Raw genomic sequence first — 17377 nt, forward strand, 5'->3', positions numbered from 1 at the left:
CCATTGACTGTTGGACTCCCAAAGCTCAGTCAGCTCTAGGCCTAGCTCCACTGCTCAATGCGTGGTGTCTCCAGGCAGATTCCACCCAGGCTTCACTGCTAGGTATGAGTAGATGACTCACCCATATCTACCCCTGCTCTGGGCACCAGGCCCACCATTTGCCTACTTGACATGTTTGGATGTCTCAAGTGTGTACAAACTGAATTTATCTAAAAACCAAAGTTCTAATTTCCTCATTAGCCCACTCCTAGACTCTTCTTTTCTGGTATTCCCTATCCTTATAAACAACACCACCAATCAACCAGTGAAATAAAATTATATTTAATCAGAGAAATTCATACTTTTTCAGATAGATGGATATAGTATAAAATACTACCTTCCTGATGCTGGGAAAGATTAAAGGCAAAGTGAGAAGGGGCGACAGAGGAAGGGATGGTTAGATAGCATCACCGACTCAATGGACATGAGTTTGAGCAAACTCCAGGAGATAGTGAAGGACAAGAGACTCTGGCGTGCTACAGTCCATGGGATCGCAAAGTCAGACATGACTTAGCAACTGAACAATGACAACATAAAATACCACATTTGGAGGGCATAAGAAACCTAAGCAAGCATACTAAAAGACATTGAATAAATAAATGATATATATGAATTTGAAATTTAATAGGAAAGGAAGCAGCTGCATTCTACTGAACAATACCCCCTTCCTTCAGCAAGTGGACTTATCCTATGATAGTCTTAATTTGGGTTCATTTGACAGCAGAATGTTACACAAAAGTTGGAAGCCAGCAAAAGCAAAATTTTAATTCATGGAAACAAGGATTGGCATCTATAAAATAGAAAAAGGCAACTCTGCATAGTTGCATTTAAGATGTACAAGATCATAGTCAGAGACAAACTTCCTTGGACGTCATTCAGACATCTTCCTAGTGGTACCCTGCATTTTTTAGGAAGGTTGAGAGTCAGAGAGTGTCAGGCTGGAAAAGAGAAGTTAAGGAAGGAGAGATAACAAAGGTAGCAGACCCTTTGCCTTTGTGTGTGGTAGATGTTCCATTGTGTCTGACTCTGCAACCCTGTGGACTGTAGCCTGCCAGGCTCCTCTGTCCATGGGATTCTCCAGCCATGAATACTGGAGTGGGTAGCCATTCCCTTCTCCAGGGGATCTTCCTGACTCAGGGATCAAACCTCAGTCTGCTGCACTGCAGGCAGATTCTTTACCATCTGATACACCAGGGAAGTCCACTGTTTGTCTACACTACCGTGTATAATACTCACAGCTCCTCATAACCTTATGACCAATCATCTTTTTCCCCAAAAGATTACTCATTGATCAGCATAATACATTTCGATGTAGGTTCCCCTCAACCATAAATTCTGAACTTTGTACACAATTTTTAAAAGTTTTAACATAGCACAAATGTATGAGTAACAGATATCTGATAAAACATTAAAAAATCAAACATTTAGATAAGCATTTAAAGAAATGACTTACCATGAGTTATGGGTTTTGAAATCGTCCCCAAAGGATTTACCACAAATCCCTTCACTGAAGACATTTAAAATTAGATTCAAAGAAAAACTTGAGTGAGAGAATATTCAAGTGAAAACTCCCACACTAACAAATATGAAACAGATGAATTTTTAGCTTTTTCTATTTTTAATATATACAACTGTTATTTATCTGTTTCATTAAAAAGTAGATTGATATTCTTAACTCTTGGCCACAAATTACATAAAATAACATAAAAATTAAGTCAAAAGCACTTCATTATGGTTCCAAAGGCGTGCAGTTATATGACAAGACATTCAAGGCCAAAATTGTAAACTTCGAATATTGCTTTTATCACTGACGGAAACAGGGTTCCTAGGGAAGTTCTTCTTTAGAAAATGATCTACTCCCAGGCTCCCCACAATTCACTAGGGATTAGGAACTGCAAGCCTGCAGCTGATTTTAATTGCCACGATGATGCATAAGGAGAGATGTGATATCTGGAGTAACTGGCTTCTAAACAATGAGGGGCTTTAAAGATTAAAGTCAACACTTTAAATTGCACTCAGGATGGAATAGGAAGCTAATGCTGACCATTGAATGCAGGTGTAATATTCTCCATATGTTTTGGACCTTGTCACTGAAAGAGATCAAGCCCTCTGCATCACACACAATAAAAACTCCAGGACAATGCGTTATAACATGCTATCTGGAAGGTTAGCAACACAAAGATCGTGATGGTAAATAGCACAACCAGATAGTGAAAGGTGTTCTTAGATGTAGGATGCCAGTCTGAGAAACCAGAGGTCATCTGTGAGGCCTTCTGAGCCGAAATCAAGCAAGTTGCTGCATCTCCATGTACTTTGAATACCTGCAGTCTTGGCCTACAGGTGAATCTGTCCATAGCTTCTGATGCTACCTGGTAACCGTGGAAAAACTGGACACATCAATAGCTGGCTAGCCCCTTTCACATATGAAAGGGTCAGGTATCAGACCCTTTCATGCCTTAGATTTTACACCTGAATTCATTGAACTTATTGTAAGAGCAAATCATAAAACTTGAAAAAAATAATTTTTTGTAACCATAGTATCCTAAAGAAACTGCAACCCTTAAAGGAGACAGTCCTTGGTGAGCTAAATAATATTAAATGCAAAATCTTACTGGAAAAACTAAAACAAACCAGGAGTGACTGTTAATGTGAAAGAAAATTCTCTGAATAGTGTAGTTTTGTTTTAGCCACTGACATATGGGAAAATTTATGTAGTAAAGTATATGCTTATAAAGTTTCAACTTATATTTAGTGGGGGAAACAATTTATTATACCAAAAGAGCATAAATGTATGACAGATGGTAATGCTTTTTTTCTTTTTCTCTATTCTTGGCAGGGTACACTTTTAGCTGAAAGGCTTTTGCTTCTTAAAACTATGAACATTGTCATTCACACCTATTTTCTGAAATTAAACAGACCAATTCTAAGATGAAACTCCCTATAAATTTGGTTACTATATAGTGTCTTCCCCTTTTGTATCATAAATTATCTAGCATACCACTTTCTCTAGAATAATGAAATAAGCCAAAACTAGGGGAAAATATTATGTAATAAAAATCTTTATCTTTAATTCTGTAAATCAATTTTGGAAAACCTATATTTAAATTTATTCTGGTAGGACTTTACAAATGGAACTACTAAAAATTATATTGCAAGTGGATTCTTCCTTCTTGAAATCTTTATTTTTGAATTTTAAAATGTTCAGTTCTTTAAAAAAAAATCACTTGCTAAATTACAATTAGTGTGTTTAAATGTCTAGCAAAGGATCTTGTAGATTCATCTTCTGAAAAATGGGCAAATATTCTAAGTATATGTGACATGGGCAGACTAGTCTGTTGTATCACTCTAATATGCAGACTATTTTAAAGTAAGAAATGCGTTTACTTGGTGAATAGGTGAAAGAATGTGCTGTATGAGCAGGTGGAAGTCCAGGCAAAGGATGAGCTCTCATTGGTAATACTAAATGAAGTCTCTCGAACAGCAGGAATTAGATCTTTGTGCTGTTCACAGTAGCCAGATTGCACCCTGCCTACTTGAAAGTAACAAGGCTGTTTTCTCATGCCATTTTGAAGGCCGACTACTGTTAGATTTACTAAAAGCTGATTCTCAAATGAAAACTATTAAAAATACTGGAATAGTTACAGTAACTTTAGTTGCTATAGCAAACTCCAACATTTCAGCAGCTTAAGAAAATAAAAGCCTATTTCTCATTCACTTAATCATATACTTAATGTTCTCAAGCAAATACCTTTGGTGGAGAAATCAAGGCAAAACTAAGGGAAAAGGGGCCCTTTGCGTCACAGCAATCATTCAGAGATTCAGGGATTTCTGTGTCACCCCAATAAACAGGCAAATATGGGAAGAGAACGAACAATTCTTGGAAGATGTAACTTACAACTTTAAATTGTAAGACAAAGCTAGTGACATTTTCTCTGTGATTATAAAATAACACTTAATTTTACTCTTTTCTCCCTATTTCATTTTTCTCCATTGTTTTTCTTTCTTATCTGCAGTCTGTTTTATTAATCATCTGCTAGTGATCTTGCTGAACTGATTGTATGTAATATGTTTTATTTGAAATATGCATTCACATTCAAGAAGAAAGAAAATTGATAACATGGTATGACATATATAAACATCTAGTCAATTTTTTCTTATAAAACATAACTGGAAGGACAACAAGCTTTTTTACTGCTTTTTTAGAAAAGACATAGGACTTTTTTTTCCCAAACAATAAAAACCTATAGGAAAAATTATGATCAAAATTCAGAATGATGTAATCAGTTATTACTTATTTTTTTATTTATAAGTGTTTATATATTCAATATAAAGCTTGAATCTTTATATTCAAGCTATAATCCAGAGACAGTTTTCATCTTATATAGAAAATTTTAGTGAAGAATCAAATTTTGGAGAAAATTCTATGATAATGAGTCAATGGTGGCCTGGGTGGTTGCTCTGGAGACCCTCAGGAAAATCCCTTTCTGGCATGATACCTCTGGCATCACTATGCATCAGATATTTTATCCTTATGACAAGAAGAAAGGGATTCAGGTTGTGATTTGTGATTGCATGCATCTACTCTCCCAAAAGATAAACCATTCATATTTCAACAAGAAAATAAAAGTGGAATTTTTTTTGTAAATTTCCTGTGGAAAGACTTTCTATAAATTATACTTTCTCTTTAATATCTGTTGTAAAGAAGTGGGGTAGGAGGAGAAACTTTCCTTTCATTGATCCAAATTATGAACAATAGTTGAAAAGAAGCATCATCTTTAAACCTCAGATGAAGTAAGACAGTAGTAAATAGGTATCATTATCCCATTCAAACACAATTTCTTCCTCAAAAAAAGCAATAAAAAGTGTCAGAACACTTTCTTGCAATGAAGGATCATCTGCAGGTTGTGCTGAATGAAGTTAAGCTTCAAGTCACATGCATCATCTTAGCTACCCTGGCCCATCGGAATAATTGAAACACCTCACCTCCAGGCCAAGTGCAGGGCTGGGAGGAATGGGTAAGCACTGGTCACACTGCATTATATAGTGAAAAAGACTAAAGACTAAAGAAATAGCAAAATACCTTTGGCTGAACTCTGCCCCTGGTTGTCCTCAAAGTTGTCCCATTGTAATAAAAATTAAATAAAAATAAGTCTAAAAGAGAGACATCTCTCATTTTAGCAGGCCTAAAACAGTGGTAATAGTAGTGTAGAATTTAAGCACACTGAAATTGGGATTCATATAATCCTGGATTTTAATTCTAGTGCCATCAGTGATACACTGTGAGACTTGGAGCAAGATTGTTTTTAAGTAAATAATGTAACAATGTACAGCATATAACCAGTGCTCAAGAAACAAGAGTTGTTAGATTATTATGATAACTTTCATTATTACTTTGGGAACTCTGATCAGGATACTTTAGATATTGGTGCTATGTGAGGGAAAGAGGGAAAAGACTACTTAGTGGAGCACAGTGTAAAAGAACTTGGGCTAATCAGGAAGAGAAAACAGTTTATAGACACTCTTTCTGATTACAGTTATATCAAGGATCCTGTGCAAGAGTAATTGGACCTGTTTTAGTAAGGCCTTGGGAGGCAGAACCTAGACCAAAGCAGGGGATGGAGGGAGAGACAAATTTGGCTTCACATAGAGAAGCATCTTGGGCAGATTAGAGAGGAAGAGAAAACAGCATGGGCTGTCCTCTGAGTGGAGTCAGTTCTTCATTCTGAGTTTCCCAAGGTGGAAGAAATCTTGGTAAAGAAGTCGTGGACGGGATTCTAGGGATTCTGAATTTCTCGACAATTCCTCGGACCAGAGAAGGCTCTAAAGAAGCAGCAGAGGGTGGGAGTAAAAGAAAGTAGCTTGACCAGCTCGAGGCTAGTTGTATCCTTTCCTCCTCCACTTGCACATTTCTACGACTGGGAATTTCTGATTTAACCTTGGGGACTGGAGTCCCGCCCACAAGTTGCCGGTTACCGTGGCGACGGAAGCGGTTGACCAGAGCCTTTAGAACAGGTTTAGCAGAGGGCAGCCAATCCCTTCAGGAACTGGGCGTGGCTTCGGTTACTGTGGCAGCGGGGACGCTTAGTCCGGGCCTGAGGCCAGTTTAGAGGCTAATGCTCCTCCCGTTCTTTGCATGGCACCCAAGAAAGAGAAAGGCGGGACAACCACCACTGGCTCTAAGATATGGGAACCCTCGCTCATAGCTGCACAATTCAACCAGGTATGCCCGGAACCCCGTAAATCCTCTCTGACCACCCCCCTACCCCGACTCCAGTGCTGAAAGCCCGAGCCAGACTCCAGGCGACGCTGCCAGGCTGGCCTTCTCTTCTAGACATCACCGCTGCCCCCTCGGAAAATTGTACTTGGCACCGCTCTCCCAGGACTGATGGTTTTGTTCACAAAAATCCTAGGGTCCCACCCGCAGGGAGCATTGAGGGAAGAGAAAAGGGGACTTGGGTTTCAAGAGGGGATGAAAGTGAGTGGTGGGGGAAGAGTAGAGGCTCTGACATCTCACCATCCTTTTCAGTGAAGGCATCCAGAAGGTACTCCGCAAATGTACTGGAGTTGTCTTTATGAACTACTCACTTTCTCCTGATTTCTCCTGAGGTAAAAATCCTGCTGACTCATTTGTAGCCTGGCACATAGTACGGCTTCAGTAAGAGCTGTATGAAAACAGACATGGAGTATCAATGCATTTGGTATCAGTGTATTTAATACAAAGGAGCCTTCTACAGATAGGAAAGGATGACTTTCTTATGCAATGCCCTAATACCACAGTATCAAACGTTTTGATGTATTTTGAAGGTAGTCTAGGAGATCAGAGTAGTGAGGGGTTGACTGCTAGACTCATCCATAGGATGACACAAAGGCAATCTATAACCCACCTGCCATCCATCACTGACCAGTTCTCCACTCTACTCATACCCACCACCTCCAGTGAGTTGGGCAGCCCAGTACCTCCTGTCATCTGCTGCCAGAAATTCACTTCAACACTAAGTTGTTTCTAAGTCAAAGATAACATTTGCAAGGAGGAATTCTGGGAATTCCGGGCTGCTATTCCAAAAACACCTTAAAAAACTGGAAAAAAATTTTTTTCATTTTCTATGCATATCTGTTGCACTAGAGAGTGAGTACTTAAAGGAAAAATACATCTGAAGTTTCATGATGTTCTCATGAGAGATTTCTATTTGTCCTTATTTTCCACTATTATTGTTTTTCCCTGTGAACAGTGATCCTGTCTGATATGAAATTCCACCAGATGAAGAATTTTGTGAAAGTAATTGAGATATTGCCGATTCTGACATGATGTCATGGAAATTGGGGTTATTTCTATAACCTTAGGAATGAAGGATGTCAACTCAGTAATTCCCAGTTACGTTCTCAAATTCTCAAAGATGTTTTTTAAAATAGTCTATAAAAGCACCCTCTCTTTTGCTTTTATAATTCAGTACTAGCCAAAATAATTTTTTCTCCATTTTCTTTGAAATTGTGTAGGCCAAGTTTGGGCTTGGAGAGAACATTTCTGCTTGAATTATAAACTGCTGAACAACAGAGTTTGATGGAGCTGCTGACATTGCATTAAGCTTTAGTGTTGCAAATATGAAGCTATAATTTTCCTAGTTGAATGGAAAACCTAAAGGCACTATTTTCCCTTATGATTTGAAAACCTGAAATAATATTCAGCTTTCTTGTTCCTGCCTAAACAATATAATTTCAATAAATCTTATATGTAATAGAAAGAATTTGGACTCAAAGAAATATGTAACTTTAACTACAACAAGTAAACTTTGGTCAGTTTGTTGAAATACAACAAACTGAAGGTTTTTTATTGCAGAGGGAAGGCAACTACCCTCCACCTCCTCTCATATTTTTTTCTCAGCTTGGTTTCATGTCTGATCCCAGAGGAAAATTCCCAAATTAAGCCTGAAGTCCAGTGCCCAGAGGCATGCCCTAACCACAATGTAATAGACTGAATTTGGGTTAAAGATGACTATAGATGTGTGAATTCCTTATTCATAGGGCCTAGCAAAGTTATTTGTACATATTGGGTGTGCAAAAAATGTTACTGCTTTAGTTCCCAGGGTTTCTTTCTATGGAGTTCTACCGCTGTGCAAACTGTGCTCCATTATATATGGTTGAGTATGTGTGTGTGACTCTGTGATTGTGTGTGAAGGGAGAGGGAAGTTTTCCTCTCAGTCTTCCATAAGCCAGTTTTTAGAATTAACTGATTAAATAGTCCTAATCAATAGTAAGTTTGAAGTCCTGTTTGCATGGACCAGCACTAGAGTTTACAGAAAATAAATAGGTTCACAACTTGGTTTTAGTAAATTTACTTTGGATCAGTATTTTGGGCTGTCTCTTGGAGGCTAGAATAATCATCAAATTTTCAGTACATTTTAGTTGGCTCTAAAACACAAAGTGATAGCAAATAATACAAGGCAGTCTCTTTCTAAGCATTAGATGATTATATTTAGTCTAGAGGTTAGGAAGATCAAAGGGGGCTGAGATAGCCAGGAAATGCTTTTTAAGATATTTACCTTTATCTGAGTTCTGAAGAATAGGTAAAGTTTGAATAGGTAGAAAGCAGGAGGACACTTATTTTCAGAAAGGAGACCAATATGTGCCTTAAATGAACCTGGGACACTTAAATTGAGAGAGGAAAAAATGCAGGTTAGATACCTTCTAGGTATACATTGCTCGTAAATTAATTCTGTCAACCAAATGATCATTTACTAACTTTGTTATCCAAACATTTAGCTTGTTATTATATATGTGAATAGATAATATTGTTATATATGAATATATTACATTATTAGTGTATTGAACTGTCACACTTCAAATTAGGTAAATTGGAAATATTTAGGGACAAGACTATAAAAATGCATCTTAATGTTGTCTTGTATATGACATAGACATTATATTTATGGTATCTAGCAGCATTAAGTGTTAGAGATGCTTTGGTGTTATATAAATTAAAATCTTTTCATGCAACTGTCAAGGCAGCCTCTACTGGCCACAGTGAGGAACAGGTGTTAACCCAGGTCCTCGGTGATAAAAGGTGCTATCTGGAAGCATTTTGGTCTAAGATATCTTTATTTGTATTTTTTATTGTGGTAAAACATACATATATCAAGAAAGTTATCACTCTAAACATTTTTAATGTACCGTTCAGTGAATGGCATGAAGTATCTTCACATTATTGTGCAACCATCACCACCTTCCATCTTCAAAACACTTTCATCTTCCTCAACTGAAACTATATCCATTTCCTAATTCCACTACCTCCCTCCCCCACCCAGCACCTGGAAACACCCATTTTTTTAATTGTGGATTTTTGTCCCAAAAATGTGGTCTTCAGAATTTGAGGAGTCTCCAAAAGTTTGAGTTGATTTAGAAATCTCATAGGTAGAGTGTGGTTTGAGATTTTGTTAATCTTAATTCTTCAGTTCAGTTCAGTTCAGTTCAGTCACTCAGTTGTGTCTGACTCTGTGACCCCATGAATTGCAGCACGCCAGGCCTCCCTGTCCATCACCAACTCCCGGAGTTCACTCAAACTCACGTCCATCGAGTCGGTGATGCCATCCAGCCATCTCATCCTCTGTCGTTCCCTTCTCCTCCTGCCCCCAATCCCTCCCAGCAATTCTTAAATACTTTCATATCCTTGGATGATTATATCTTTTCATTTATTCCAAGTTTAAGGTCTCATTTTTAGGTGTGGCAAGAAGGCAGCCATAACTTGTAAGACCAACTATTTGCATAGCAATTATTTCATTTGCTTACTGTGACCCACCATAGAAACTGTTAAAAACCAGAAAAAAAAAAATTCTGGCAATCCACATATACCTTAACCCAGCCAGCCTCACTAATCAAACTGATCAAATTTGCTGATTTCACTTTGTAAAGATGATTTTAGGTCCCTAATACCCTACTTAGGTATTGGACACTTACTGTCATTTACCTTACATTCATAAGATTTTACTTCTTGATTAAGCTTTTGATCCTTCTTTAATATAAATATCCACATATTTTAAAACATTTGTAAATATCTACTGTAATATATTTAGGTCTTTACTGAGACTCATGGGGTCTTGCTTTTAAAATTTATATATTTTCATTATCGGTGTATGTTTATCCCTTTCAAATGAATAATAATATTTGCATCAAAGGCACAGATTAATAATATACATGGTAATGCTGTCCTTCACAATACTCACTCAGAGGTTGAGGCTCCTGGGGTATTTGGGCTAACCTGCTTCTTTAAGAGATCTGAGGATTCAAGTATTTTAAGTTCTGGTTAAATTCTGGTCCAAAAATATGCAATGAATTGGCACGTGAGGGACCAGATTACAGATTTTCTCTCTAGTCCTTCTTCCTTAATAGAACTATATGTTATGATATAACTATAGCATTTAATATAGACCTTGCAATTAAAAAATATATTTGAAACCAAATTTAAGGAGAAATTTAAATACTTTGTTTCAAATTTCAAGATCTATACAAAATGCTATTAAGTGTGAAAAAATGCCTCCTTCTACTACCTAGAAATATGCCACATTTCCTGGTTGTGCCTGTGGAAATTTGGCTCCTCAGTGTCTCAGACCACCTTCATCTCTCCACTTTCCAATGTCTGTCAGTGGCACTGGAATCCTTAGTCACTGAAGTTCATCAAGAGTGAGTCATTGCTCTTCTTCTTCAGCTGGCCTCAAAGCTCTCTTAATATTTCCTTTAATATTTTCTCACTTTTGTCTCTTCCTCTCTTTTCTCAAGCCTTCATTCTTCATTTTGATCCCTGAATTTTTACAGTAGCCCCTCACCTCTACTTATTATGGAGTCATCTATTTTTGTCACACCAAGCCTGTGTGTGAAACCAGTGGCCACTGTACCTTTCCTAAACACTGCTCACACCGTGTTCACTCCTCCATCAGAAAGCATCAGCGACTGTCTGTACTCTCAAAACCTAATCACCCTGGCTTCTTCAACCCTCTTTAAACTGGTCCCCGTTTAACTATCAAATTGAATTGCTCCAGGCAAGGCAGTTGTCTCCTTGAAGTACAGACACACGAAGGAGCCAATGAGCTGCTGGAGAAAGTTAGGCTCTCATAAAGCCATGCCTTGCAGTAAGCTTTCCTAACTACCCTAACCCACATTTATCTTCCCTCACCTTTGCTCTTGGCCCTGTCTTTTACAGCTCAGTCCTTGGTTGCAAGTATGCCTTGAATTATTTGCTATCATTTCATGTTTTATAGAGCATTAAGTATCATGTGAGCTGCTTCACAGAAAAATCATATCTTATACTCCTTAAATCTACTCCACAATGACTAGCATGTTTCTAGGCACACAAACCCATACTCAAAATCTGTACAAAATTAATTCACTGACTTACTTTGGAATATGAAGAAACTTTTATTGTAGAAACCAGGACAGGACAGTTAGTAGACTAAGGAGCTGTTTCCAAGAGAAGAGGAAGGGACAGAAAACATTTATATAAAAAAAAGTATCACAGCAGATAAATAGGCTGATTGTAGCAGTACCCCCAAAAATGTTATGCAATGATTCCATTTCACTTCACAGAGATATTTCTCTGCCAACCAGGAGGCATTAAAGTGAAAGCTCTTTAGAACATATAGTTAGCAGTTGCTGCTGCTGCTGCTGCTAAGTCGCTTCAGTTGTGTCCGACTCTGTGCGATCCCAGAGACGGCAGCGCACCAGGCTCCTCTGTTCCTGGGATTCTCCAGGCAAGAACACTGGAGTGGGTTGCCATTTCCTGCTCCAGTGCATGAAAGTGAAAAGTGAAATTGAAGTCGCTCAGTCGTGTCTGACTCTTAGCGACCCCATGGACTGAAGCCCACCAGGCTTCTCCGTCCATGGGATTTTCCAGGCAAGAGTACTGGAGTGGGGTGCCATTGCCTTCTCCAAGTTAGCGGTTACTCCTCATTATATTATACATCAGTTGGGAAATAATACTTGTCTCTTATTAAACATAGCTTAGTGACAATTGCTGAGTTGTACACACTGGAAAAAACAGTAATGAAATTTCTGGGAGTCTGGAACAAAGCTTACACCTTGTAAAGGTTTGGAAAGTAGATAAGGGTTTTGGACAGGTATTGCTGAAATGTTTATATTCCAGACCTCTTAAATAAAGTTATAAAGTATAGAGATGCTAGGATGATAATAAACAGTCTAAGTAGGTTTGGGAGGAAAAATGTTCAGTTGTGCTCGAAACCATTATGAATGCAGTTTATCAAAAGAGAAATATGTTTTATTGGACAGAACCCTTGAATAATTTTTGAGAGGCAGTGCAGGATTTTTCAACTTTTTTGATCTTCAACAGTAACCTATTTCTCATGTTAATGTGTATTTAAGACTTACTGGAAATACTCATAATATGAGCTGAAGACTGATGTCTGGCAGCAAGCATATTTCTGAAATTGAGTTGGTTTTTATTACAATATTTTCTGAAATATGCTTTCACTGATATTTACAAAACAAATTGCCAGTTCGCACAAAGGTTGTTTTAATAAAAGCCAATGAAAGCAACTGAGTTGCTAGGAAGAATGTTAAGAGGGAAATGGACTTTTCATAACCTCACATTATAATTTCTCTTTTTGGACAAAAATGTATTATTTGAATGAGTTTGGAACCAAAGGGAGTTTGCATGTCAAAATATCTACCTGGATGTTATATGTGATCATTTTTATTGCAAATGAAAAATATTAAATACAAGTAAAATGTTAAGTGTTGCCAGTATGAGTTTGGCAGCGTACTAGGAAAATGTTAGTTAAGAAATGGTGAACGTTGATCATGTTTCAGCTCTAGCCATAGAAACCATCATTAGCTTCCAGTTACCCACAGGGTACAATGTGAGATAGTCTGCCTGGCTTTCACAACCCTGCCTAATTTGGTCTTTCTCTGCCCAAACATCTTTATCTTCCTTTGCTCCAGTTGAATGATCTTTGTGGTATCCCCAGGCACATGCTGACTATTCTCATGCAGTTTCCTGGCCTGAAGATCTCCCTGCCTCCATCCAACTTCTTCTCATTAAAACCCTCCCTTATATCTTCCAGGGCCTTCCCTGGTGGCTCAGTGGTAAAGAATCTGCCTGCCAGTGCAGGAGACATGGATTTGATCCCTGGATGAGGAAGGGATGGAAATGACAACCCATCCCAGTATTCTTGCCTGGGAAATCCCATGGACAGAGGAGCCTGGTGAGCTAGAGTCCATAGGGTTGCAAAGAGTCGGACATGACTTAGGCACTAAACAACAACATATCTTCCAGAAAGGAGTTTAATCACATTATTCTGGCCCTTATTGACTTTCCTCCTTCCACTAAGCTACCTCAGTGATTGTTATCTTTAATGCTATCCTACTTTGAGCTATGGTACAATACTTTCAGTGTTACCTACTGTTCCTGCATTCTCTTACAACATTGCAAATCCCTGGAGGATAGCAAAAGATTAATATTTTTAATTCCCTCCCTCTTGCCCACAGCACCTAATAGTGATTAGTACATAGTGGTCTTCTACAAATACCTACTGAATTAAATTCATTGACTGGCTTTTACTGCCTCAATTTCCTGGCCTGTTTCCTTTTTTGATCTCCAGAATTAGTCCCAACTCATTGCTCATGAGAAAATCTCAAAGACTTAGTTTTGATACCCATAAAACAGAGACAGTGGTCATACCTCCTTTGCAGATATTAAAAAGATTGTTGAGAAGATTTAAAAACTTCTATCGTGTTATCTTAGATTCACACATCCAAACCCAGACTCTAGATTTTTCCTTTCAAACCTGTTCTCTCCCAAGTCTTCATCTTCTCATTGAAGGGTGTCACCATTCATTCAACAAGTCACTAGAGCCAAAGCCCTTGCATTCATTGTTCCTCCTCCTTTCCTGTATCCCATAATCAAGCTTTGCTGAATCCTGTTGGCTCTGCCTTTGAAACTGACTTATCATCTAGATCATCTCTTCTTTTGGCACCACCTGTACTGCTATCTTGCTTAGCTACAAACAGCTCAAGAGTTTCAGAACTTAGCCTCTTTCTCCCATTTTCGCTGCCCTGTAGTCTTGTCCTCATACAGCAACCACAGTGGTTCTTTTAACTACACTGGCCTTTTGGCAGGCTTTGAATCCATCAGCAAGAACACTACTACTTTACAGCCTTTGCTCTTGCTATGCCTTCTGCCTAGAATGACCCTTCTCAAGATGGTCACATGAGCCACTCCCAACTGTCCTTCGGAATTCTGTTCAAATATTGCTTTCCCTGACCTCCCTATGTAAACTACATCTTCACTCTCTATTCACTCAACTCTCGTTCAGTTCCTGACCTTCTACTTCATTTGTCTTAGTGTCTGTTTTCCCTCTTGTGATAGTAAGCTCTGTGAGGGCAGGGATATGTCTCACTCATTAATACATCACCAGCACCTGACATTTAGAAGGGCTCAATTATCTTAATTATCTCAATTAATTTAATTGTCTCTGGTTTATGTTTAATACATGGTAGTGAAAAGAAAATATTTATATTGATTTATTTGATATACATCTTTTATTGCATCATCTGGGTATAATGATGCAACTGGGTCTACAGTGAGTTACAACCGAAACAAAACATTTGGAACTTTTTTCAAAAAACTGTGGGCTGAAACTCCAGAAATTCCATTTCACCACTCTGGCACTGTTTTCATGTTAATGGTTCTCAGTGAAGCCATCTTTCTTGGTACCTGTTCAAATAGTTTGAGATATCACAGGTGCTGTCCTACTGGCACCCCCAGATCAACAAAAAACATTTAACTATTAATATCTTTAGCATCTTTAACAGGAAAAAGAAAAAGAAAAGACCCGAAAGTGAAGTCACTCAGATGTGTCTGACTGTTGGCGACCCCATGGACGGTAGCCGACCCCATGGACTGTAGCCTGCCAGGCTCCATGAGATTTTCCAGGCAAGAATACTGGAGTGGGTTGACATTTCCTTCTCCAGGGGATCTTCCTGACCCAGGGATCGAACCCAGGTCACCCACATTGCAGGCAGACTCTTGACCATCTGAGCCACCAGGGAATTCTAGTGTTTTATCATCTTGAGTTTTGCAAATAAGGTACTATTAAAGCACTTTTACATGAAACATACAAAGTTTTAGCAATAGTAATTGAATGTGCTACTTTGATTTATATGTTTTCCTAAAGGTTTCCTTCTCCCTTCAGTAGATAAATGCTTTGCCATAGTCAAAGCTGTAAATCTACATTGCAGTGGTACACCCATATATTATTTTTTGAAGTTCAGCTGAGTATTTTATGTCTAAAAATGCTCACTTATGTTTAACTACATAGTAGGTTATGTTAAAAGCTTTGATGATATGTTTTTAAATGTTTTGCAATTACTTCATTGACACATTTTGATTAAAAATTTTGTTTCAGTTTTTTTAATGCATGAAACTGATTATATATTATGTTCTTTAAATTTTCCTTCATTAATTATTTCAAAATGTCCTTTTTGAAATTGTGAGCTTTAGCAAAACCTGTTTGCCATTCTGATTAAAAAAATGTGCTTGCCCATTCAACTTTTAACAACACAAACTTAAGAGTTCCATTTCCACCCAACATTTATATTATTTGCAATATAATCAAATTTAATTAATCATATGTTTATGTTGAAAGAATTATGTTGTTTTGCACTTCAGAAATACAAGCTATTTATTAATGTCATAATTATTTTTACATAGTATCAGAATATGCCTCAGATTATATTGATTATATTTTTCTTCTTTGATCTCCTGAAAAGTCAGAATACTTATCTATTCATGATACTTGAAAAAAATTTTAAAAACCTATCCAACTTTGAAGTCCTCTTCACTGTGGATTTCCATTTTAAACAGTTTATATTATAAACTTATATAAACATAACATGTTATTAATATAAGTACATAATAAATAAAAATTATGTACACAGGAATTGAATTACACTATCATTTACAAACTGTAAAAACTAAGCAAGTCAGAAGCAATAGTTTGAGCTTGAGGAGGATGACTGGGGGTCCTCTGGAAGCCCAGAGTGCTTAGGGAAAGATGCACAATTTACCTTTGCTGCCTATCAGGACAAAGTCTAGACCATAAGCCATGCTGCAAAATTCCCCTCATGCTACACTGCTAAGGAACTCAGGTATCAATGATCAAAGCAACATCTTATACTGATCAGTTTGTACTAACAAGGCTATATTTTTCATTCCTAATTTTACCAATTTTTTCCTACCATCCAGCCTATAGTCCAGTTCACCCACTAGGTGGGCATACTTGTGTGTATCCAGGAGGTATCAGAACTGTCTCCTCTTCTCCCCTCTGTGTTCCCTCTACATGGCCACCCATTTGTCCTTCTGTCCTGCCAATATGATCATGTCACATCCTGCTTCAATCTCAACCCTTACTATTACTTACTTGGCCCTTCTTCCGGGCTCCATTCCAGCCTCATCGTCCCTCCTCTGTCCCAGCCCCTGTCATACCTAACAATTCCACAACTCAAACCTGCTAGGTAATTCTGTGCCTTCATGTATATAGGATTTTTTTAGAATGCCCTTCTAAAAAAAGTCCTATATAAATCAGATGTACCTCCTCTGTACAACTAAGACTGACTTCCTATTTCCTATTTAAGTTCGCCATATTTCCACAGTACGTATGCATGCCTTGATGATGGTAATTATATTAGAGTTATTGGTGGATCTGCTCTCTCACTTGACTGTGCGCTTCTCAGGGACAAGTAGTGAGTCATATTGTCTTTGGGTCCCCTCTGTTGAATACACTCAGTCCTTCATAATTGGAGGAATGATGAAAACAAATGCAGTCATTCTTCCTGTTATACCACAACCACCCACCTTTAAATCACATTCTTCCTACCTTCCGTATTTTTTTTGCTGAGGTAAAACAAACAAATGGCAGTATTAAATGTTCACTCTAATGCCTTTTGGTATATGTACACACCAAGATCTAGAACATTTTCAGTCATATAGAAGATTTCCTCAAGCCTCTTCCAAACAATACCTACACCCCCAAGGAAATTAACTCTGTTCTGACTATTAACACTATTCTACCATCATCAATTACTTTTCCTGTTCTTAAATTTTATTTAAATGATACACATGAACTCTTTATGCTTAACATAAAGTCTGTGAAATTCATACATGTTGTTGCATTATAAATCATGTGTTCTTTTTGATGACTGCAGTATTCCATGTATGAACGTACTGTGATTTATTTGTGTATTCTCTTGCTGATTGACATCTGGGTCATCTCAATGACATTGGGACATTGCAGTTTGAGATATTACAAATGATACTACTATAAAATTCTTATATGGA

The 17377-nt window shown here is 37.7% G+C and overlaps 1 protein-coding gene across 5 annotated transcripts in view; it reads left to right on the forward strand.

The window, feature by feature from the left end:
- Positions 1-6125: 6125 nt before the first annotated feature.
- SPAG17 (sperm associated antigen 17) overlaps positions 6126-17377 on the forward strand; it is a 254867-nt gene continuing 243615 nt past the window's right edge. For all 5 annotated transcript variants that reach the window (XR_011463620.1, XM_070367411.1, XM_070367415.1 and 2 more), the window contains exon 1: positions 6126-6259. Coding sequence is in view for 4 of the 5 variants with exons in the window: in XM_070367411.1 (XP_070223512.1) it covers positions 6173-6259 (87 nt within the window). In the remaining variant the exon portion in view is untranslated. The remainder of the gene's footprint in view (positions 6260-17377) is intronic.

Source organism: Bos mutus, chromosome 3, assembly GCF_027580195.1.
Source record: "Bos mutus isolate GX-2022 chromosome 3, NWIPB_WYAK_1.1, whole genome shotgun sequence".
Classification (NCBI taxonomy): Eukaryota; Metazoa; Chordata; class Mammalia; order Artiodactyla; family Bovidae; genus Bos; species Bos mutus.